The following is a 24,083-nucleotide window of genomic DNA, read 5'->3' as shown; positions in this document are numbered from 1 at the left end:
CCCTCCCTCCCATCCCCTGCTTGGCCCTTCCGTGGCTCCTGGGTCCATTGGAACCTGATGAGCATGTGGTCAGAAGACCCCAGGGGCTTAGCCCACAATCATGGCTGTAGGCGCCCTGATTTATTACAGGGCAGAGCTAAGGAGCTGAACCACACAGTAGATAAGCGGGGTCATTAGACAATTCCCTCTGCAGACCCTATTAGGAACCTCCTTGTTCCCATCACCTTCCCACTCCCACCCGCCTCCCACAGGCAGCTCCTGGCTCCCAAAGCCAGACACAGCATGTGACCCTAATGGCGAGGGTGGGGACACACTGGTCAGCAACTTCTGGCCTGCAGAAGGGATGGGGGGAGGGTTGTGACAGTTGGAGTCCAAAGGGACTGGGAATGTAAGAGCTGAGGCTCTTGGTCCTGTGAAAAGAGGCACACACACACACAAGACTGGGACTGGATCTATAATTTAATTGGTATGAGTGATTCCCACAGGAGGAAAATCCCTCTCCCAGAACAAGCTTACACCTTAGCAATTTATGGTCATAGAGAGTTGCCTAGAGCACTGAGAGTAAAGTGACTCACCCAGGGTCACACAGTCAGCATTGTCCACACGGTAGGATTTAACCTGAGGTCTTCTGATACTGAGCCCTGCCTTCTGTCCTTTATGCCAGGCTGGCATAATGCCCATGATGGTGGTCCAGACCTGTGGTGTTCTCTCTGAAGGGAATTCTCTTTGCAGAAAGTCCCTCCACCAATGCAGGTGAACAACTCAGCTGTCACTTAGAGTCTTAGAGAATTTCTGAGGCCTTGAAGCTAAATCATTTGTCCAGCATCACCCAGCCAACATATATGGGAGGTGACACTCAAACCCGGGCCTTGAGGTCAGCTCTGTAGCCCCTACACCCAACTGCCCCTCTTCTACTAAATACTATATAACAAATACATACAATGGAAGTGAAGCAGCATGGGAGGCCTGAAGTTGGGCTGGGGGAATCTGGGAAGGCTTTCTGGAGTAGGCTGCCTAGAGCTGGGCTTCAAAGGGGAGGTAGGACCCCAGCGGCTCCTTCCTGCTGCTGCCTTTCCTCTCTATGGGCTCCCTTTTGCCTCTGGCTTCTATCTGTAGAAACCTTCCCCCTTAAATTCATGTTCACCTGTGGCCTCCTTCCTGAAGCTTTTTTTTGACTCCCCCCCAGGTGACTGTGATCTCACCCCAGAGATTAATTGTTTCACCAGAAGCAGGGCTTGGAATCGGGGAGATTTGAGTTCAAATCCCAACTGAGACACTTTCTCCATATATAAGATGATGTGGGAAAGTCCCTTGACTTCTGTGGTCCTCAGTTTCCTCATCTGTAAAATAAGAGAATTGGACTAGACAAAAGGTCTCTATGATCCTTGATCCTATGATGTCTGAAGAAGTCCCCGGACCTCTGAGGTATCTCTGAGCTCTAAATTTAGGCCTATCTGGATACCACCTACCCTTCTGCCCTTCTCAACTGCTCACCACCTGGCCCCACCTAGGAGCCTGCCCTTGCCGGCCCCATGGCAGAGGAGCTCTGAGAATTGGAAGTGGCCCCTGTCTCCTCCACGCTCCCCCCTCTCCTATTCTCCCTCCCTCCCTCCATCCCAGAAAGGCTGTTTCCAAGGGTGAAGCCCCAGCTGTGTGAACGCCTGCCAAGAGGTGGCTGGATGGCCGGGGAGTGCCCCAGGCCCAGAGCCCAGAACTGCCCATTCACTGAAAGAAGTTCTTTTCTCTCCTCCCTGGTTGGATCATGGGAAGGAGACAGGGGCCAGATCCAGAGGGCAAGAAAACAGGTCCTATTTAGGAGAGAGTAGGATATAGATGTCTGTGGGTATGCATACATAGAAATAGATCTATGTGTGTATACACACGTGTGCACAATTTATAATGCACGTGTGTGCATATATGAAGGGCATTGGGCATGTGAGTATGCACATATATAAAACACAATATATTACGCATGTATATATTATACACGTATGTACCATGATACACTGATACACATGAGGTATGTACCTAATATACATGTGCACATCCTTATAATAGACACATATCTATAATATACATATATACATGTTATGCATGATTTCAACAGCCTTTCACTCCCCTCTTCTCATTCTGACTCTATAATTATGATTATTTTCTAAATCTGTCTCAGCAGGGCCAAAGCCAGCTCACGTCTATTTATTTTGTTCTGGGAGAGAACAGCATTGGTCTAATGAGCTGCTCAGAGTGATTTTCTTCAAGCAGACCAGAGAACTTTATTTTTATTTATTTTAAATATAGCCCCTTTCCTCCCACCTCCTCCTTGCCCCCAAACAAAAACAAAAACAAAGCCACTATTCATTCATCCTATGAAGGGGAAAAAAATCCTTTTTTTTTTTCAAGGAAGGACTGTTTTGTCATCTTCCCCCAGGGCCTGGGAAGAAAAATAGAGTGTTCTTCAAGTGAGGGCTTGGAAAATAGGGCTTCTTTAAGGAGGCCAGAGACAGAGGGGGCTTCATTCTCTCCCTTGGATGGGGAAGGAGCAAATATTATGCTTCAAGTGTGAGGAGCAGAACAGCACCTTTTCAGAAGTCTCTTTGGCCAAAAAACGTGCCCTTCAGCCCGTGCTGGAGTTCCAAGTCCTGGGCTTCTATGCAGGGCTAAAGTCTGCCCAGGGCTGGGGTTCACTCTGACCCCTGGGCCCCCTGCCAGGACCACTGCCCTCATGACTGAGGCCCTGGGACTGTAGTCTCTGGCCAGACTTTTCCTCCTTGCCCCTCCTACCCCAAGTACAGATGTGATTGACCTCAAGGAAGCCTCTGCAGGGTGGACAGCCCTGTGACAGCATCTGGGAGAGATGCAAAGTTGGGGAAGACCCCATCCCTGCCCTCCAGGAGCTCACAGCCTAGCAGCAGATAAGACACCACAACCCAGTGGGTGAAAAGCCCACGTAGCTTCCTCTTGGTGTCACCCACAATCCCACTGCCTACAAGAAGCTAGTGCCTTCCCTCTGCTGGCTTTCTTCAATGCATCCTGTCTGCGTATGTGTGTGTGGATGTGTCTGTACATGAGACACTGTATCTTCTGTGTGTATATAACATAAATACACACATGTGCATATGTACAAATATATGTATATGATTCCAGTGACCATGAGAGCTCCCTTTTCCCATTCTTACTACATAATTAGGATTATTTTTAGAGTCTATCTCACGGTGCTAACCTTAGCTCACCCCTATTTGTTTGACTCCAGGAGGGATATGTATGTGTGTGCATGCATGTATGTATGCATGCATGTATGTATGTGTATGTGTGTCTATGTATGAGTGTGTCTATGTATGTGTATACATATAAATATACTTTTTTTGTACACCTTTGCATTAGACTGTGAGCTCCTTGAGGGCAGGGACTGTTTTTTTTGCCTTTCTGTGCATATTCCCAGCATTTAGCGCAGAGCCTGGCACACAGTAAGTGATTAATAAATACTTGTTACATGACATAATAAATACATTGAAGATGCAGAATATGTTGCTATATCATATTTAGGGCTAAGGTCCTCCTTGAGGACAGGGACTCCCCGTTTGGTATGTGTACTCCAAACACCCAGCATAAGGCTATGAAGTAGGCGCTTAATAAACGTATATTTAATGGAACTGACTCGAATCAAACCAAACCAGATCAAAAGGAACTAAACTGGCTGTGTAGGCTCAAGGGAAGACGTCTCTTTGAACTGGAGGTAGGGATTGTCCCAGAAGGCTTAGCTGTCTCTCCTTAGTGCTTCACGTACTGGCCCTACAGAACAATAGAGAGGCTGTAGTGAGGTCTTCATTCATTCAATTAGAATGTAAATTCTTCAAAGCCATCACCAATGCATAGGACAGTGTTTGGCACATAGAAAGCACTTGACACATCTTTCATTCATTTATCCAATATCCATCCTTTAGGCATCTACCAATATGTGCAATTCAATCTTTGGAAGAGGCAAAGGTAGTTAGAGAAACAATACGTTTACCCTCAATGGCCTTACAACAAGATTGGGCAAAGGGATGGAGAAAGCATGTACACAGATAAAGATAACATGGCAGTTCTTCCTGACTTTGGGTCCTACCTCCTACAGACACAGATTGAAACCTCTCTAGGACTTAGAAAGTGGCTGGCAGGAGTTTCTGTGGCTCCACCTGGCTGCCAACCTGCTGTTGATTCTTTCCAGGCTGAGCCTTGAATGATAGACAGACTCATGACTAGCCCCATCCAGCCTGGTCAGCAGGGTCTGAGCTTACACATCTGACTCATAGCCTGGGAGAACCCAAGGTCACCTATGTACCATACGGAGGCATAATGGACCATCCCATGGAACATGGGCAGAGCTTCCCTTTCTTCTTCTGGCCAGAAGTGTTGGCGCTTTGAGATATTGGCCACTTATTGGCCACCGATCGGGTGAGTCGATGACAACGGACCTTGTGTCACTTCTGCTTCTTAATGAAACATGTGTGGAGAGCTGTAGTGGTGAGAATGGTTAGTGCATAAAGGGGGATACAGATTTATAGAAACACTTGCATAAATACATATAGGGATAAGGATTAGACCTGGGATTTTATTAACATAGGGCACTCCTAGATGAAGAAATTCACTGTACCAATGCAGGTTGGCACCTTATTTACAACTTATAGAGAGATTCCCAGAGCACTGAGGAGGGAAGTGACTTGCCCAGGGTCATACAGTCAGCATGTGTCAGAGATGTGACTTCAACCCAGGTCTCCCTAGCTTCTAGAACAGTTCTCTATATCCTAGGTTGTACATGCATCCATGAATCTCACTTTATGGGTTGGGATATAAGAGAAAAAAATAGATGAAGAATGCTTATTGTTCAGAAGTGTTTACATGCATAAATACACAGTGGATATACATATGTGTGTATATACATACATTATAAAATCATTTGAGAGAGTGGGGTGAATGCCAACAATGCAGGAAAGGCTGATAAAGGAATAACTTCCAGGGGGAACTTGGACTGAGCCTGGAAGGAGGGTGGAATTCCAAGGGGGCACAGTTGAGGGGGGAGGGCATTGTGGGCATGGAGGATAACCTAGGGAAAGAAAGGAAAATGGAATGGCAAGGAAGCCAATATGGTGGGAGTATAGAATATGTGAGAGGGAATCATGCCTTGAAATCAAGCATTAGTCTTTCCATAGTACGGAAGAAGAAAGTGATGCTTGGATAGATGACAAAGAAGGCAGGCCAGTCTCAGTCCCAACCCAAAGCTCTCTCCACTCTGTCCTCACTCCTCTCCCCCACTTCCCTACAGGAAGGACATTCTGGGAAAGAAGCCAGGATAGTGCCTCCCCCAAATTAATTTTTTTTTAATTGAATGCATTAATGGCCACAATTGCTACTTAACCCTATGACCTCTCTCATCTCACAGGAGCTCTGAGTAATGCCTCGTGGATTCTGAATTTGTCACAGCTCTACTGTTGGCTCTTATGTCTGAGTACCTTTCACTCAAACACAAAAAGCTCTGCATTACTGTAAGAGGTGTGTGTGTGTGTGTGTGTGTGTGTGTGTGTGTGTGTGTGTGTGTTATCCCAATATTTCGACAATGAGTCAGGCATCCAGGGAGTCAAACACATTCCCTGCCTCGGCCAGTCCCACGCCCTCTTCTTCCCTCACCACCTCTGTGGGAAACTCAGAAAACAGCTTATAAACCTTTCAAGACAATCCACAGCTTTTCTAACACTCGCCCAAACCAAGGTAAGCAGGACGATTAGCCAGCTACTCCATTGCCTCCAAGAATCTTGTGTTTTCATGGGTGTGGGGCTACCCTCCAACAGCACAGCTCATGACCCCTTCGGGCCTCAAAAACAGAAACAAATAAGTTGCTTTTTATGTGTGACTTGGAGGCAAGAGGGGTGGAATCTGTCAGCGTTTGCGATGTGGCTTTCCACACTTACAGTCACAGATTCACATAATCTCAGAGGAGGGAGGGATCTCAGAAGTCACCTGGGTGAGCCCAGGCTGGAAAAGAAACTCCATTATAACACACACAACAAGCTATTGGTCATCATCAGGGACTTGCTTGACAATCTCCAGTAGACCTCACTCCCTTCCAGGCAGCCTGCTGGACTTTGGACAGCTCTAACCAAGGAGGTGGCCAAGCCTTCATTGCCCTCTTTTCCATTTTTCATAGGATGATACATTGGAACCTGACCTTGGACCTTTGAGGTCATGTAGTTCAAGGTCAACTCAGCAAGCCTTTATTCAGCATTTACTATGAGTGCTGGAAACACAAAATCAAGCAAAAGAAAGACCATCCCTGCCCTCAAGGAGCTTATATTCTACCAGGGAAAGATAACACAATTTGCATATGGGGAAACTGAGGCTCAGTGGCTTACCCAGAGTTCCACAGAGGCATGTTCCAAGTGTCAGAGGCATGATTTGAACCCATTCTTCAAGACACCAACTCAATTTCCACCCACTGCTCTTGATTCAGGCACCAAGAAAGACAAGGTTAATCTCTCTTCCACATGAGAGATATTTGAAGATGTGTCAGATTCTTGAAGATGGCTCCTGCCCTCCTTCACTACTACCCACTGCCCATCACCACCCATGTCTTCTCTCCTCCAGGCTAAAGACTTTCCATTCCTTCAATGCATCATCACTTGCATGAACTCAAGGCCACTGGTCATTCCAGTATATTTTCCAGACCATCAATAATATCCTCTCTAAGGTATGGTTCCCAGGATTAATACAGTCCAGATATGGTTTGACCAGGGCAAGTGTAGCAGCAAGCACCCCAAGCGTCCTCAGGGTGGCTGCCAACACAGGTTCTTAGATCTGCTTTGATAAAGGGAGCAACTCAAAATGGATTAACAACCTTACTTTAATCAGTCAAATATGTATTGTTTACCTAGTTCAAGGGAAAAAGGTCAGTACCCCGAACTTCAGAGTACACAGACAAAATTATCAAGACAGAGAAATAGATCAAATAGACAGGTTTCCAAACTGTCCAACCATTACATCCATACCAAATCAACATCTGGGTTTTTCAAAGCCGGGGTGCTCTCAACAACGGCTTCCCAGAGTCTCATCTGATCAAATCACAGAACACTTCTCAAAGTGAGCCCCAAAACAAAGCCTCAAATCAGGGTTTATATAGCCTTCTCCTGGCTCAGAGAATGTAACAACAATGGGCCCACTGGCCAATCTAAAAGTATCGACTGAAAAACAAGCCTCCCACCCCAGGCTCCAGGTGCACTTTAGCCTAGGGGCAGGGAAGATCTTAAAAATTTACATTCCCATTACAGCAAGATACAGCCCAAATATCCCTACTGCCCTCCCCACTGATGATGGCCAATCTGTCCTCGAAAGCAGCTCTTGTACTTCACTGGTCTCAGGATAATCAAGCCTTCCTGTAATACCAACTACAGGGGACAAAATTAATTCTTGTTTCAGTACTGAAATGGCACCTGAGTTCAAATCCTTTTCCTTTTCCCTTTTAAAAGAGCTGGCTATGGAGTCAAGGGAATCAAATTCAAATCCTGTCTCTGCCACTTACTAGCAGTTGTTGAGCAAATCAGTCTGACACTCTGGGCCTCAGTTTCCTCATCTATAAAGTGTGGAAGTTGGACTGGATGGCCTTTACAATCCCTTCCTGCTCTAAGACTATAGTCCTACATTTAAGGAGACATTTTTCTCTTTTGAATGTCAAGATTTCAGCTTTATTTTGGGGAGAATAAAAGCCTCCATGATGATGATGAAATGGGGAGCCATTGGGCAGCTGCCTTGTTTCCTATGTTCTGTTTTCTGAGCCTGGGACTCCTTATCTTGCCCGGTCTGGAAGGGCAGTAACCACACATGAGCTAATCCCCATCCTAAGAGTAGTAGAAGCCTTGACCCACTCCATTTTTCCACCTGGGGCTGGTTCGCCCTTCCTTAGGCAGCCTGGCGGTCCTGCCTCTCAGGGATTCACCATACTGGTGCCAGACTTGATATGGATGCCCGATTGGCTCAGAAATCCTGAGCTCCAGTGATCCATGAGCTTCAGGCCCCCAGGGAGCAGGGATAACAAGTATACACCACCATGCTCGGCTATTGAATGGATTTGAGCAGAGCACTGGCATTAATCTGGCATTGGTATAAAGGCTGGATTTGTTGTTATTTAGTCATTCCAGGCATATCCAATGTTTTGTGACCCCATTTGGGGTTTTCTTGGCAAAGACGCTAGAGTGGTTTGCCATTTCCTTCTCCATCTCATTTTACAGATGAGGAAACTGAATCAAACAGGGTTAAGTGACTTGCCCAGGGTTACACAGTCTGAGGATGGATTTGAACTCAGTTCTTCCTGACTTCAGGTCTGGTCTATACTATTCTACAGCACCTAGCTGCAGGATAGATTAGAGCAAAAAATAACAACCTTTCTATAGTGCTTTAACTATAGATAGAAAATGCTCTACACACATCCATCCCCTCATCCAACAGATGAGGAAACCAAGACCCAGGGAAGATATGTGACCTCCCCAAGATCCCGCAGGTAGTAAGTGTCAGGGGAGGGATTTGATCCCAGGCCCTTCTTCTAATAACAGATAACCTGTACTTTCCACATAACCACATTGCCTCCAGAGCAGCAGAGACAGTGGAGATGGGAAGACCTGCTAAGCTGAAGCAATAGGCCTGGTGGGTGGCCAGGGGCCCTCCCTGACATAGTGGACTTTGGAACGGAGAAGAGAAGATGGACAAGAGAGAGATCACAGACATAGAATCAACAAGATGTGGCACCTGCCAGGAGGTGGGGGGTCAGGGAGAGGGAGGAGGGAAAGATAGGGACAAGGCACCAAATGGGGGAGATTTGGCAAAGTCTGATGCCCCTGACAGAAATGATGAAGTCAGAGGGAGAAGGAGAGGGTTCTGGGGAAAAGATAAGAAAGAAATTCAGCTTCAGAAGTGCCAGGGAAACAGCTAGATTGTCTCAGACAGAAAGAGAACAAAGATTGAGAACTGGAAGGTCAATCAGCCAGTGTACAGTTATTAAGCTCCTACTATATGCCAGACACTATGCAAACACTGGGAATACAAAAAAAAGGCAAAAGACATTCCTTGCCCTCAAGGGGTTTACAGTCTAAGGTGGAGACAACATTCTGTTTGTCTTGTTTGATTTCTAAAGGATAAAGGAAGGAATATGTTATTGTGACTCCATTTGGGGTTTTCTTGGCAAAGATCCTTGGCTGGTTTGCCATTTCCTTCTCCAGCTCATTTTATAGGTGAGGAAAGAGAGGCAAACAAAAAAAAAAGGTGAAGTGACTTGCCCAGGGTCACACAGCTAGTAAGTGTCTGAGGCTAGATTTGAACTCAAATAGATAAGTCTTCCTGACTCCTGGCCTGGTGTTCCATCCACTAGGTCACCTAGCTGCCCTCATGTATTCCAGTGCTCTCATTTCTCAGCTAACAAAATGGATGCCCAGTGGATCTGGAGCTTAAGAGAGAGGTTAGGGCTTGAGAAATAGATCAGCACCATAATTCAGGCACGAGATGCTAAGAGCTTGGGCTAGGAGATGGCAGTGAGGAAGGATGGAAAGGAAGACATGGGGGAAATAGATTAGCAAGTACTTGGGAATAAGTCAGATTTGGCTCCAAGATTATAAATTAAATAGTTTTACAAAGTGCATGTTGTGCCAAAAGGAGCAAGACAAGAGACCACCGAGAGTAAAATCTGGAAGTGGATTTTATTTTCCCCAGGACTGCTCGGGGTCAGGCCCGAATCGAACAGTGAGTCTGCACGGACAATGTGTCGGCTTTTAAAGGGGTGCCACACGGCCAAGGGTTAGGTGTTACGCAAGCAGAAACTTGCAGAGGCCGAGAACAGTGACTGGTCAGTACACACCTCGAAATTCCTGCAGGCACCGAGTCTCCCTGACCCGGAAGCCTGCCCACCTCTGTAAAAGTGGGCTGACAGTGTAAGGGCGGGCATCCGTTGGGGGAGGGTAAAACTGACCTGGCAGTCTGCTCACTTCCCTGAGGGAGGGCTGAGGTTTGGGGGATGGGAAAACCAGGTACCACATGCATGGGCTCAATTTTGTTTCATCCTAGATCTAAAAACTGGGAGGTGCTCAGACGCCCCCTAGTCTATGCTCCTCATTGCACAAATTAGAGAACAGAGGCCCAGAGAAACAGACTCAGTAGGTGTGGTTCTATTTTTTCAAGCCTTTGTTACATAAAATATCAATAATCGAATTGTTAGTCCTGGCTGACCACAGGAGTCAGGTGAATTTTAGACTTTCCGTGATATGGTGATTCTATTTTATTTTTAAAGCTTTTGTTTAGGGGCGGCTAGGTGGCACCATGAATAGAGCACGGCCCTGGAGTCAGGAGGACCTGAGTTCAAATTCAGACTCAGACACTTAAAACTTACTAGCTGTGTGACCTTGGGCAAGTCACTTAATCCCAATTGCCCTGCCTTCCCCCTTCCAAAAAAAAAAAAAAGCTTTTGTTTCATAAAATATCAATACTTGGATTGTTAGTTATGGACAAAGCCAGGACCAGTAGGCATGTAGCTAGGTGTGATAAGCTGGTAAGAATGAATGACTGGGCACAGCTAGGTGGCACAATGGATAAGGCACTGACCCTGGAGTCAGGAAGATCTGAGTTCATATCTGGCCTCAGGCACTTGACATTTACCAGCTGTGTGACCCTTGGCAAGTCACTTAACTCCAATTGCTTTGCCAAAAAAAAATACGAATGAATGAATGACTAGGGACAGCTTTGCTGTCTTCAAACTTACTGAAGGGATGATTCTTTCCCATCAGTCCAAGTGCGTTATTTAAGGCACATCACATCCCAGTGAGTAAAATGGCATTTGGATTTTGTCTAAATACTACTCACATTCCTCCTTTGCCCGTCTACTTCTCCCCACTGCCCCCCTAGACCAGACCCACTTCTCCTCACCATATGAACTTTCAGCTCTCCTTTTCTACCTGGTTTCCCTGAATTCACCGCCCACCTCGCCATCCCATTTGCCATACTCCAACCACACTGCCCACCACTGTGTAAGCCTCTGCAAGCACCACTCAGGAATCCCCAGCATCTCCCTGTTTCTATCACATCCAGTCTAAACCTGATTTGGTTTTCAAGTCCTCATTTTACCTACCCGGCCTAATTGTTGACCCTCAGTCACTCCCAGTTCCAGTCTGCCTGACCCCTCACTGTCCCCAGATTATTCAATGTTTGTTCCCACCTCTCCACTGTTACTCACTCTGTGCCCCTTGCCTGGAATGCCCTCCCTCTTCCATTCCCTTGGTCTGCGGTGTTCAATATTCTAAAGTCTACATCAGATTCTTCCACTCCTCTCACATCCAATCTGAACTCTTCCTTCCAGGCCCTCCATAACCTCCTCTCACCCCCAGAGAGATGGATAAACAGACAGACAGACTGTAAGCCCCATGAGGGCAGATCCCACACCTATTATTTACCCTCTTATGAAACTAATTCAACAACCATTTCTTCAACCTCTAGTATGTTCAAGATACCATGCCATGTACCATGCACTTGGGATGTCTAGGAAGAAAAAAAGAAAAAAAGTAACTTCATGGATTTTTATCTGGAGGGGAGCTCACACACCATCAAATTTAACTCCATCCTTTTACGAGGCCTAAAGAGATGACCCTTCTTATCTGGTCACACAACTAGTAAGCATTACAGATAGAATTGGAACCCAGGTCTTTTGCCTCCAGAACCAACCCTCCTTCTCTGCTCAAGCTCACTGCCCCAATGTTAGACCTTAGTGGGGTATTCAGGGCTCTCAATTCAAGGAGATGAAAAGTTTGGGCCAGGGAGGGACTTGTCCAAGGTCACACAGCTGAGAAAACCAGGGCTCCAACTCCCAGGCCAGAGCTGCTTCTAATTTCTGCATCTTGCTTTCTGTAAACCCACCTTAAAAGTCAGGTCCTGACAAGCCTACCCAGTGAGTCTCCCCAGACTTCGGCTCCTTGGATAGAAGAGGTCAACCTGTGCCTGGAATAACAAATTTGACTTAGGCACCCATCTGTTTCATTGGGTTTGTTTTTATTTTTTTTTAATTATCTGGAATTCCAGCTCCAAGGCCCCAAGGCATCCTTGGTGGGAAGTTAAATTGGGGATCCAGCTGTCCTAGTAAAGAAAGCAGCCCCACCAGTCGATAGGGAGGGAGACCTAGTCAGGTCAAAGGTTCCCTGAGCCCCCACCATGCCCAACAAGGGGGCAAGGGGGCCGGGTGAGTAGTGACAGCCGGAGACAGACGCAGCGACCACAAGGGGACCAATGGTGACTGATCTCCCTTGTCTGTATCTTTCACACTGGGATTTTTCATTTCACGGGTGATTGATGCCCCTCAAAGCCCCAACGCATTTTTCTTTTCATTGCCTGAGAGGTCATGTTCTCAGACCCCACCCCAAGGAGGAGAACATGCCTCACATCAGCTCCAGCAAGAGGAGTATGAGATTAATTTGCCTTACAAGGACCCCATGACCCCTTCATCCAGCCAGGGCCAGGGAGATTGGGGGGAGGTGGGGAAGGGGATCAACCAAGGCAGGCGGGAGTGATTCTAATTCAGATAGCCTCTAGTTTACAGGCCCCAATCCTTCCCTCCAGGCTCCATACCCCAAGACCAGCAAGGAAACTGGAGCCCAGGAGAGCTGTACCCTGGCCAAGCTAAGGCAGGCCAGGAGCCAGGGATGGGTGAATCTTCTTGCCTTCCCTGATGAGACCCCCCACCCAGGGCTGAGGAAGGGGCCCTTGGCAGCCTGGCTGGCCCAGATTCTCTTTCTGATGTGAAGAGTCTTGAGCAAACAAAGGCCCACAGCCATGGAAGGACACCCCCCTGATTAGACAAACAGCACCCAGTACCGGGCAAAGCCACACATGTCAGTCAAGGAAGCCTCTCCATCCCTTGGGTCTTTGTGAGCTAATGAATGGGGGCAGCTCCCAAGGGAGGCATGAGAAAATCTTTCCACCTTTCCCTTTTTGTGTGCTTTTTTCTCACTTTTCCTTTCTTCATCCCTTGGCCTCTGTCCTCTTTTTCCCAAGTCAGCAGCATGGAACAGTGAGAAGAAGGTTGGCATTAGAGTCTGAAGACAGGGATTCAAATCCTGCCTATGTTGCTCACCTCCTGTGTGACCTTGGGCATATCTCTTCACCTCTCTGAACCTCCGTCTCCTTCATCTGCAAAATGAGGGAGGCTGAGTCATATAAATAAAGTATTAGCTATTACATAGATAGATTTTTTTGTAGATTTATATATATATATAGATTATTAGATAAAGTATTAGTAATAGACTACACATTTCTTATGTGCCAGGCACCATGCCAAGCCCTAGAGACCCAAAGACAAGCAAACAAAACAATCCCTAACTTCAAGGAACTTACATTCTAATGGGAGAAGACAAATATAATAGCTAACATTAAAACAGTGCTTACCATGTTTCAGACACTGGGCTAAGCTCTTTACAAATATTATCTCATTTTGATGCCACCCTGAGAGGCAGAGGCTATTATTATCCACATTTTACAGTTGAGGAAACTAAAGCAGATTAAGCCCTGGATCACAGTTAGAAAGTGTTGGAGGCTGGATTTGAACTCAGGTCTTCCTGATTCCAAACCCAGCATTCTATTCACTGTGGAGCTCCTAGCTACCTCATTAAGGAGGTGAAGTCCAGAGACTGAATCAAACTGGGAGCGAAGTGAGCCTCTCAAAGAAATAGTCATCTGAGCTAAGATCAGGAGAGGGTGGGAAGGCTGCCTCCGGGTCCTTTCCAGTTCCAAAGCTACCTACCAGTGATCCTGTATGTTATAGAGGCCTGTGGGATATCCTCTATATACAATCACGCTTTGCATTTATTTACAGTCAACAACTTTTGAAAGATTTGTCCCACATGGTCTTCATGGTTCCGTAAGCTACAAAGAGCCCTATGAAAAAATTGAATAACTGCATTTCAATATAATTGACTTGCTTTGTAATTCTATGCATGTGATTTTATGCCTTTTAAAAGGGTCCGTGAAGGGGCGGCCAGGTGGCTCAGTGAGTAAGAGCACCGGCTCCAGTGTCGGGACGACCTGGGGATCGAATCCAGGCTCAGATACTTAGCACCACACCCAGAAATAACTGGCCATGTAACCTTGAGCAAGATACTTAACCCCAATTGCTTAAAAAATAGATAGATAGATAGATAGATAGATAGATAGATAGATAGATAGATAGATAGATAGATAAACAAATGAATAAATGAATGAATGAATAAAAGGGTCCGAGAGCAGGGGTCCATATTTCTCCAGACTGACAAGGGGAATCATGACACCAATTGGTTAAGAATCTTCATATTAACCATTGTGACTTTATTCAAAAGGGATTATTGAATTTATCTAAACCCTTTTTAAATCTATTTATATTTCTAGCCTAGACTCCCTTTTAGGTAACAAGTTCCATATGTATATTAGAATTTTCTTTGTGTTTATTCCCAAAAAATTGACTTAAAGCTTCAAGGGTGGCCCCGTTGCTCTAGGGCTGGGGGTGAGTAAGTCTGTGTGCATGCCTGTCATCTGCCCCCTTCTTCCCTATACATGACTGTACACTTCCATCCTGTCTTTTCCTGGATTTCATTTTTCCATGCTGGAATTTCAGTCTTTATTTTATTTCAGCCTACTTGAATCTGAGTTGATAGGGGACTCAAAGGTCGTGGAGTCCAACCTCCTGCTCAATGCAGGACACTCCTTACAAGTGGCCATCTAACTCTCTGCCGTTATCTATGTGACCTTGGACAATCCACCAACAAACAACCATTCCTTATGTCTTCCTTCAAATCTCAGCTAAAGTCTTAGCTTTGTCCTCCTTCATCTTCTTATCTCTGAGACCACCCCCAATTTATCCCGTCTACATCGTATTTATTCACTTCAGTCATGTCCAACTCTTCATGACTCCATTTGGGGTTTTTTCTCCAAAGACAGTAGTTTGCCATTTCCTTCTCCAGCAATTTTTATAGATGAGGAAACTGAGACAAACAGAGTGAAATGACTTGCCCAGGTTCACACAGCTAGTAAGTATCTGAGGTCAGACTTGACTCACTAGTAATTAAAAAACTAACATGAAACAGCCCCTGTCCTCAAGAAGCTTACATTTTAATGGGGTGAGACATACAAGATACAAAATATACAAGATATTTTCAAAGTGGCTACAAATTAATCTTAGCTTGGAAGACACTAGTACCTGGGGGGACCAGGAAATCATTCCTATGGAAGGTTGTGTCTGAGTCGAGTTTTAAAGGAGAGATATCCAAGAGATGGGGGGCAGGGGGTGTCAGGAGGAGGAAGGAGCATCACTGGCATAGGGAATAACCAAGGCAAAGATGAAAGTCACGAGGAATACCAAGCTGGGATGGTTGAACCATCGAGTGTGTGAACAGGAACAACGTATAAGAAGACCGGAAAGGGGCCAAGTTGTTAGGAAATTTGAATGACAAGCAGAGTTTTAATTTGACCCTAGAGGCAGGCAATAGGGAGTCACTAGAGTTTATAGAGTAGAGAAGAGAAGGACATAGATTTAGGAATATTACTTTGCTGGTTGTGTGGAGAATGGATTGGAATGGACAGATACAATGGACTTAAGACAAGGAGACCAATTAGGAGATAATTGCAATAGACCATCTTGTTGTTAATTTTAGTCGTGACTCTCTAAGGAAACTGAGACAAATGGGCTTAAGTGACTCGCCCAGGGTCACACAGCTAGTAAATGCCTGAGGCTGGATTTGAACTCAGGTTTTCCTGCCTCCAGTCTTACTGCTGTATCCACTAAGCCTCCCTCGCTGCCCAATAGACAAAATACAAGAGCTGAAGTAGTGGCTATATAAACAAAAGGGGCCTAGGTTTTCTCACTGGTGAAATGAAAAGAGATTCAATTAGACAATCTTTCAGATCTTTTCTGGCCCTAAGTCACCATTCCCATAATCCTTTGAACACATCCAGCAACAGAGAACTCACTCCCACATGAGGTAGTCATTCAATTTTTTTTTTTTTTTGGTGAAGCAATGAGAGTTAAGTGACTTGCCCAAGATATCACAACTAGTAAATGTCAAGTGTCTGAGATCACATTTGAACTCAGGTCCTCCTGACTCCACTGCTTGACCTAGCTGCCCCTTAATTTCCAAATAACTCCAAGGGGTGGCTAAGTGGCTCAGTGAATAGAGCACTGGCCCTGGAGTCAGGAGGACCTGAGTTCAAATCTGGCCTCAGACATTTGACACATATTAGCCATGTGACCTTGAGCAAGTCACTTAACCCCAACTGCCCTGCCTTCCCCCCTCCAAAAAAAAAAAAAAGACTACTCCTCACATTGACCTGAAGCAGGCTACTGAATGTGGAATCTGACAGCTAGATTTGAACCCCAAGCTCTAACACTCAATACCTGGGTTACTGAGCAAGTCATCTCAACTATTTTTGGGGGTGAAGGGGAATGATGGGAGGGAAATAAATATTAAAATAAATTAAAATTATTCCAAGGAACTTTTCATTTCCAGTATCCCATTTTCCACCCTTGGCAACTCTCCTATGTGTCTGAGTTCCAGTTTCTTCACAGAAAGAGCCACATGGCCCCTGTCCCAGTTTCCCCCACCCCCTCTGAGTCTACATCCCAGATGGAGGTGATGTTGGTGATTCAGGTAGTGGCCGCCTGCCTTGTTAGTCAGTCCTGAGCCCCAGTAACGCCAAGGGGCCCTGAGCCAAGTTGTCCCGGGCAGGAGACCTTTGGGTTGAGGTATCTGGGGCAAGTCTCCAAACAGGGTCAGACCTCAAAGCTGGATCCAGGTCATAGCCAGGAGAGATTGCCCTGACTGAGTCCTTCCAAGAAGGGACAGGGTGTTCACTTGTGTGTCTAGACAGCCTATTCTCTGACAACCCCATCTACACCCACAATGCCAGTGGAATGCAGACAAGTAAAAAAAGCTAGGGTAAGGAGGAGAGAATGAGGATCAGGGAGCTATGTGACATGGTACATGGCTTTAGAGTCAGAGATCCTGGCCTCAAATCTCATCTGTCTATTACTATGTGACCTTGGACAAGTGACTAGATTTTGGTGCCTCAGTTTCCTCATCTGTAAAAATGAGTGGGTTGGATTCGATGATCTCTAACACCCTTCTCATTCTAAATCTATGAGGGTAAAAAGGGAGAAAAAAATGACTTAAATCTTCTGTTCAGGTCCTATGTGCTACACTTCCTGTGATATTCCTCTCCAGAGCCATAACTAGGAATTTTTGCACCTGGGACCAAGGGTGGTTGGGGCAGGGGAGTTTGTCTGGGGAGCAAACCATTTGGGAAGGAAAACAAGCCCCTGGACACCAGAAAGTTTCTGTGCTATTAAAAGCCCAACCACTACTGATTAGGCAGAGGAACAGGACCAACATCTGGGAATTTGGTTGAATGGGTACAGTGGAAGTATGCCCAGGAAAAGCCCGCCATCACCTATGATGGGGTCAGCAAGGAGCTCACATGGGACCTGGATACCAGGGCAGAGGAAATACAACCCAGAAAAAGATTGTTGGCACCCTGTAAACTTCAGCATCCTGGCATAAAATCCCAGTCACCCAACCCTAGTTACTGCTATTTTTCTCAGTCCTACCCATAGGCAGGATCAGAGATTAAGCCTGCTATGGACTGGCTATGGGGGTTCCCCTCTCCCTTTCCCCCATCTCCCTGTGGAGACTGACCAAACTCAGTTGGAAAACAAGGAAAGGTCCCATTCAAGGAGGGGTCAGAAGTCCAAGGTCAAAGTCAGGGACCAGTTCCTAGACATACAAAGTGCCAAGCAGAGGATCTGAAGACAGAAGGAAGAATCCAGATCAGAAGCAAAGAGAGATGGACCAGGGGTAGAAGGAAATTACAGATACCAGAGCCACAAATAGGGTTCAAGTTTGAGAGTCCAAGACAATGCATCACACTCCCATCTGGCATGCAAATGCATGTGTTTGGAGCTGGGATGTGGGAAACTGGCCCCATCTTTCTGCTTTCCCTTAATGACCTTTTAGCTGGACAGCTCCTCTCCACCCCTCCCACTGCCCTTGAGGGACATGACTGCTTCTAGGGGTGACTAGAGGGAACCTGTGTCTCCCTTACTTCTATTAAGGGAGGCCTTCTTAGCCATATAATACAAAAATCATCCAATTCAGCCCCACCTCATTTTACAAATAAGGAAACGTGCCCAGAGAAGGGCCATGACTTCCCCAAGGTTATGAACACAGCAAGCAGCAAAAGTGGAATTCGAACCCAGGTCCTCCAACTCTACAGAGTTCCTTATAGTAACATCTCATTGTATCTCCCACAACTCTGCTAGATTCCCACCTCGGGGACTCAGTTTATGCACTTCCTCTCCTTAGGAGTGCCCTCCCTCCTTTCCCACACTCCTAGTCCAGTGGTCTTTGAGAATGAAGCACAGACAACAACATAGGCCACCCATCCCTTGCTGCCCAGCTAAGCCCACCTTCTCCAGCCACACCAACAAAGACTGATCTCTCTCTTCTCTGAATTCCATCAGCATTTCCCCCTTCACCACAAAGCCTACAGAGGTAAGGGAGTGTAGGGGATAGACTGCTGGGTTTGGGGTCCAGAAGACCTCGGTTCAAATCCTGCTTCTGATACTTACTAGCTTTGCAACCCTGGGCATACAGAGGAGAGGGAAGGAGAATGGAGAGGAGAGGAGAGGAGAGGAGAGGAGAGGAGGAAAGCTGGTGGGAGCAGAATTCCCAAGGTGGGGGCTGGCATCAGTGGAGTCAGAAAGTTAATTGCGTCCCCACTGGGGGCCTCTGGGCAAGGCCTGGTTCATCTCTGAGTGCAGTTCATTTAGGATTTCCTGTTTTCAGCATTTCTTTGTGAAACATTCAGAGGGGGTTTCCAGACAGTGAATTATGCCAGAGAAGCCTCATCTCTCTGGTCTTGCTTTGCCAATGCTGGTTCACACACTGCTCCCCCGCCCCCACGCGCACACACACACACACACACACACACACACACACACACACACACACACACACTTTCCCTCAAGCTAGCCTGGGATGCCCTCTCACTGTCCTGGGGAGCTTGAATAAACCACCCTCACCCCACCCCTACCTTCCCAACCCTTCACCTCCTCCCCAGTGTAAAGCACCCTTGATTTGGAGACAGAGAATCCAGGTTCAAACCTTATACACAAGCTGTATGATTTGGGGAAAATTACAGCTTCTCTGGGCCTCAGTTTACTCCTCTGGCAAATGCAGAGGTTAAGACTCGATGACCTTTGGGATCCCTTACGCTTTAGATCTCTGGTGCTTGATCCTACCCCTCCCCTCCATTCACACACCAAATCTCCGTAATACCCTCTGCCACCTGGCTAGCCCTCACTATCCCCAGCAATGAGCAAGGCTTATTGCCCTAGCCCACCTCAGTCCACATCGTCCTCCTGAACTCGCTACATTTAATTTTCAGCAGACACAAGACAGCATGGAGCCGTACTGAAGAGAATTGAGTCTGGAGACAGAGGAGACCTGGGCTTATAGCCCACCTCTCATGTGACCTTAGGAAAACCGATCTGCTTCCCTAAGTCAAAGTCTCCTCCTTTTTAAGCTGAGGGAGCTGAATGAGCTGGCCTAGAAGGGCTCTTCCCCTTCAAAGTCTCTGATCTTAAAAGGCAACCAGTAGAAGAAAGGGATTGGAGGTCGTTTGTGGGAGGACTCACCAGCAACTGGGAACATCAGAAATTCTCATTCTAGAACCACAGCCTTGAGGACTTGGGGTTACAGATCGGAGCCCAGCAAGCTTTCAGGAACAGAACACTTGGGATTCCACTCACTATGGTTAATGGCATCTTCTTCTAACTTTTCAGGGTAAAACCACAAAAAAACACACTGTGCCATTTATTGGAATTGACAGACCAAGTGTATGGGTGAGAGCAGCTAGGTGGTGCAATGGATAAGAGTGTCAGGCCTGGAGGCAGGAAGACTCATCTTCACAAGTTCAAATCTGGCCTCAGACACTGTGTGACCCTAGGCAAGTCATTTCTCCCTGTTTGCCTCAGTTTCCTCATCTGTGAAATGAGCAAAGAAATGACAAACTACTCTAGTATCTCTGCCAAGAAAACCCCAAAGGGGGTCACAAAGAGTCAGACACTACTGAACAAGTGTTTTAGCAGTTGAGTTCATCCCATTCCAAGGCCTCAGTCTAGTTTAGAAGTGGAGGACATGGATTGAGGTGGGAGTTATCTCCACCCATTGTCAGGGACTGAAGAATACTGATGGGGAAGATGTTCAACTGTCCATCACATCTGCAAAAGGCATTGACAAAATGGCAGCCTCTACAAACACAAATCAAAATCGACCTCTCTCCTTGAATCTCAAATTTGTAGTTGGGGAGACCCTTGGAAACCACCTAGCCCCATCCTCTTGTTTTAAAGAAAAGGGAACTGTGACCCAATTCAATTCAATTGAGTGAAAATTTTTAAAAACACTTACTATGCGCAGAATTTGGGGGGAATACAAAGAAAAAAAACAGATTGTCACTGCCTTCACCAAAGCATGTCCCCCATTTTACATCATCTCCCTTTCTGACAAGAACCTTCTCACTTCCCCCACCCAGTGACTCATCCTTTGCAAGAAAGAATAAAAATGAGACCCCCCCAAAAAAAAAACAATTCAGCAAAATAGCACATCAACTGATCAAATAGCAAGCATTTAATAACAACAGTGATTAAATCAGGAAGACCTGAGTTCAAATCTGGCCTCAGACCCTTAGAAGCTGTATAACCCTGGACAAGTCACTTAAGCTCTGTAGACCTCAGTTTCCTCAATGGCAAAATGGAAATAACAAGCACATCTATCTCCAGATCAAATGAGAGAATATTTGCAAAGCATTTAGCCCGGCACATAGTAGGTGCTCAATAAATGTTTGTGTCTTTTCTTCCTTATTAAGCACCTATTACGTGCCAGGCATCCATACTAGGGGATAGCAATACAATTACAAAAAATATGTAGAGTTTCACCTCCAAAGTCCCCCCACTTTTGCAAGAGGAAGCAGGGAGGTGCATTTTCTCATTTCTTTCTTCTTCAGGGTCAAGCTTGGCCATTATAATTACATACCATTCAGTTTCTTTCTTCTTTATAGTTGTTCATTTCATTTACATCATTGTACCCATTGTTTGCATTGTTTTCCTGGTTCTTCTGACTTCAATTTGCAACAGTTCACATCAATCTTCCCATGTTTCTCTGTATCCATTCATCTTTGTAGCAGAATGGCAAATTTAAGGCTTGGTGTCAGGGGAAAATTTCCCAGCTATAGGAATTGTCCCGAAGTGGAATGGGATGCCATAGGAGGTAGTAGGGTCCCCAACCTTGGGAGGCCTTCAGGGAGTGATGGGAAGAACATTTATAGTGTATGGATTTCAGGAATGAATTGGACTAATTCAGGTGTTCTCAAGACAGGATCCACAGGCCCCCAAAAGATCTGTGGATAGAATTCAGGGGCGTCTATGATCTTGGATGGGGGGAAAATGACGTTTTTATTTCAATATAATTTATTTCCTTCATAGTCATGTATTTTTGTTTATGCCAATCAGTCCATAAGCATTAAGCACCAACTATGCCCCAGGAAACTGCTAAATGTGGGAGAGATATAAAGACAAAGCTCAAGAAACTGACAGTCTAATGGGAGAGATACTATACAAATAACTACGTGCAAACTAAATAAAGACAGAATAAATCCGAGATTATAACTGAGGAAAGGCATTTAAAAATATTATTCTGAGATAAGTTTCATCAGCCTGCCAAAAGGATTCATACACACACACACACACACACACACACACACACACACACAAAGGTCTGCTCAGGTCACTTCTATCTCTAAAATCCTGTGATTCATGATGCATCCAAGGAATGCAATGAGTGTTTTGTTGAACCTGTGGCTTCATCCACGTGGGAAATTCCTTATATGGAAACACCCTCCATTAATCCATATAGTGGATTAGACCTCCAGTTAGGTCCTAGAGAGTTGCTCGGGGAGAATTGAAGTGATTTGTTTGGGGTCACACAGGCAGGATTCTCCACCAAAAATAAACAAACACAAGGTCATCTGAGGAAGAAATACCCTCTAACAACTAATGGTTGGATCTGTGGAGAAATCAGGGAAGGTTTCAAGGGAGAGAGGGCACCTGAGCTAAAACTTGAAATTATAAAAGGCAGGAGAGGAGGAGGGAATATTTTCCAGACACAGGACACAGCCTTTGCAAATACATGGAGGTAAGAGATGAAACTCTGGGTTTGTGGAACCACTATCAGTCTTGTTTGATTAAAATGTCAGCTATGTAAATGGAATTCAGAGGAAGAGGGTGGGAAAGGCTGGTTTGAGTCAATCTTGGTCCAGATTATACAGCGAGTTGGCAGCTGAGGCAAGATTCACTTCTTTCTGTTCTTGCCTCTATAGTCAGGGTTCTAAATCATTTTTGTGTCCTGGACCCCTCTGGTGAAGCCCAAGGACCCCTTCTTCTGAATTATATGTTTAAATGCATAAAAGCAAAATACATAGCATTCCAAAGGAAATCGGTTCTCTTAAAATAGACTTATCAAAAATCATTTTTTGGATTTGTACATGAATCCCTCCCTCCTCTAGGAAGCAATATGGTGTCATGGAAAGAGCACTGGACTTAGAAGCAAGTTTGAAATCCATTTCAGACACTTCCTGAATGTGTGATCCTAGACAAGTCACTTAACCTCTGTCTGCTGCAGTTTTCTCATCTGTAAAAAAAAAAGGTTGAACTCGGTGGCCATGTTCTACTGGACGAATTCAGAATTTTACTGGGAAAAAGGAATAAAGAATTTAATGTATTTTCATTTCAGAAGAACTTTTTAAGCTACTACTGAGTACCAAATATTATGGTAGGTTCTAGGGATAGGGACGGGACCTGGGTTTTGTGCTAGGTCACAAGGCTGAATTTCCCAGTATGTTTCATAAATATAAAGGCAGGTAAAGGTGTAGACCTGGGGAAGGTCTCCTTTAGGAAATGCGATATTGACAATAGAAGGGAAAGTTGGTTTGGAGAGATAGATGATGTGAGGGGGTGTTGTAAGGGGAAGGAGGTAAAGGGGGCTCTTAATGAAGGCCAGTCCCTACTCTCATTCCTAGCCTGTGACCAGGATTCTCCTACACAGGCTGATCCATGGAAGCAGGCTCTCCCTGCCTTGGGTCCCCCTCCAACCGGGGCTGTGGGGGTGAGGAATGATGACAGCATGAGAGAAGAAGCCCATGTTGGGACAGAGAGGGGACTCTGGGACAGCTGGAGGGATGAAGCCTCCCCCAAGGGAAGCCTTCTCCTTGCTAGAGTCCCGACCCTTGGCCCACCCACTCTCTGACTCAGCCCCTGGTATGTCCTCTGATGGCTATCTCTGCGTTTTGGCCTCATCTTCTTCCTTTGGCCATGGTGGCTCCCCCAGGACCTCTTCCGAGCCCTCAGGGCTGGCCCCTACATTCTTGGCCCAGACTCAGCCAGCAGCGCACATGTCTCCTTCTGGGGCCATCAGCTGCCTGTGTTAGCTATAGTCAGTTACACACACACACACACACACACACACACGTACACAAAAGACTCACTAGACCAAGAGTCTTGTGTCCTGGGCTCCAGAGCCAGCTTTGAAATATACTTAACTGTCCCCTTGGCCAGTGATTTCCCTCCTCTGGACTTCAGTCTCTTTCTACAGAAAGGAAAGAGTAGATGTCATCGAGGTCCCTTTGGGTTCTGAACGTCCACTGTCACTTGGTCACAGACTTAGGGTCCGGAGAGATGGCCCTGAAGAGGCTACAGCCATCAAGGGCCACCTCCTCCAACTCCTTTATTTTGCAGATGAGGAGCTGAGAAATGGAGACCTTAAGTGAACTCCTGAAGTCTGTGCAGGTACCACTAACAGAACAAGAATGGGAACAGCCTTCCCTGACTCCAAATGCATTGTGATGACTAATTCTATGAAAGTATGTACATATACACATACATATGCAGGATTGTAGGATTTAGAACTAGGAGGGGCCTTAGAACAGGGGATGTCAGGGCTGGGAAGGGCCTTCTT

The 24,083-nt window shown here is 45.9% G+C and overlaps 2 protein-coding genes across 2 annotated transcripts in view; both read left to right on the top strand.

The window, feature by feature from the left end:
• RTCB (RNA 2',3'-cyclic phosphate and 5'-OH ligase) overlaps positions 1–24,083 on the top strand; it is a 300,226-nt gene that overhangs the window by 142,822 nt on the left and 133,321 nt on the right. The gene's annotated exons all lie outside the window — the stretch shown is intronic.
• The window catches only part of SYN3 (synapsin III), a 406,353-nt gene that overhangs the window by 355,583 nt on the left and 26,687 nt on the right, over positions 1–24,083 (top strand). The window contains 1 exon segment of the mRNA XM_069082163.1: positions 22,636–22,646. Coding sequence (XP_068938264.1) covers positions 22,636–22,646 — 11 coding nt within the window.

This window comes from Petaurus breviceps, unplaced genomic scaffold, assembly GCF_028583685.1.
Source record: "Petaurus breviceps papuanus isolate PSGF00001 unplaced genomic scaffold, PetGlider_PUasm1.0 156, whole genome shotgun sequence".
In the NCBI taxonomy this organism is placed as follows: Eukaryota; Metazoa; Chordata; class Mammalia; order Diprotodontia; family Petauridae; genus Petaurus; species Petaurus breviceps.
This window is presented reverse-complemented; position numbering and strand designations above follow the sequence as displayed.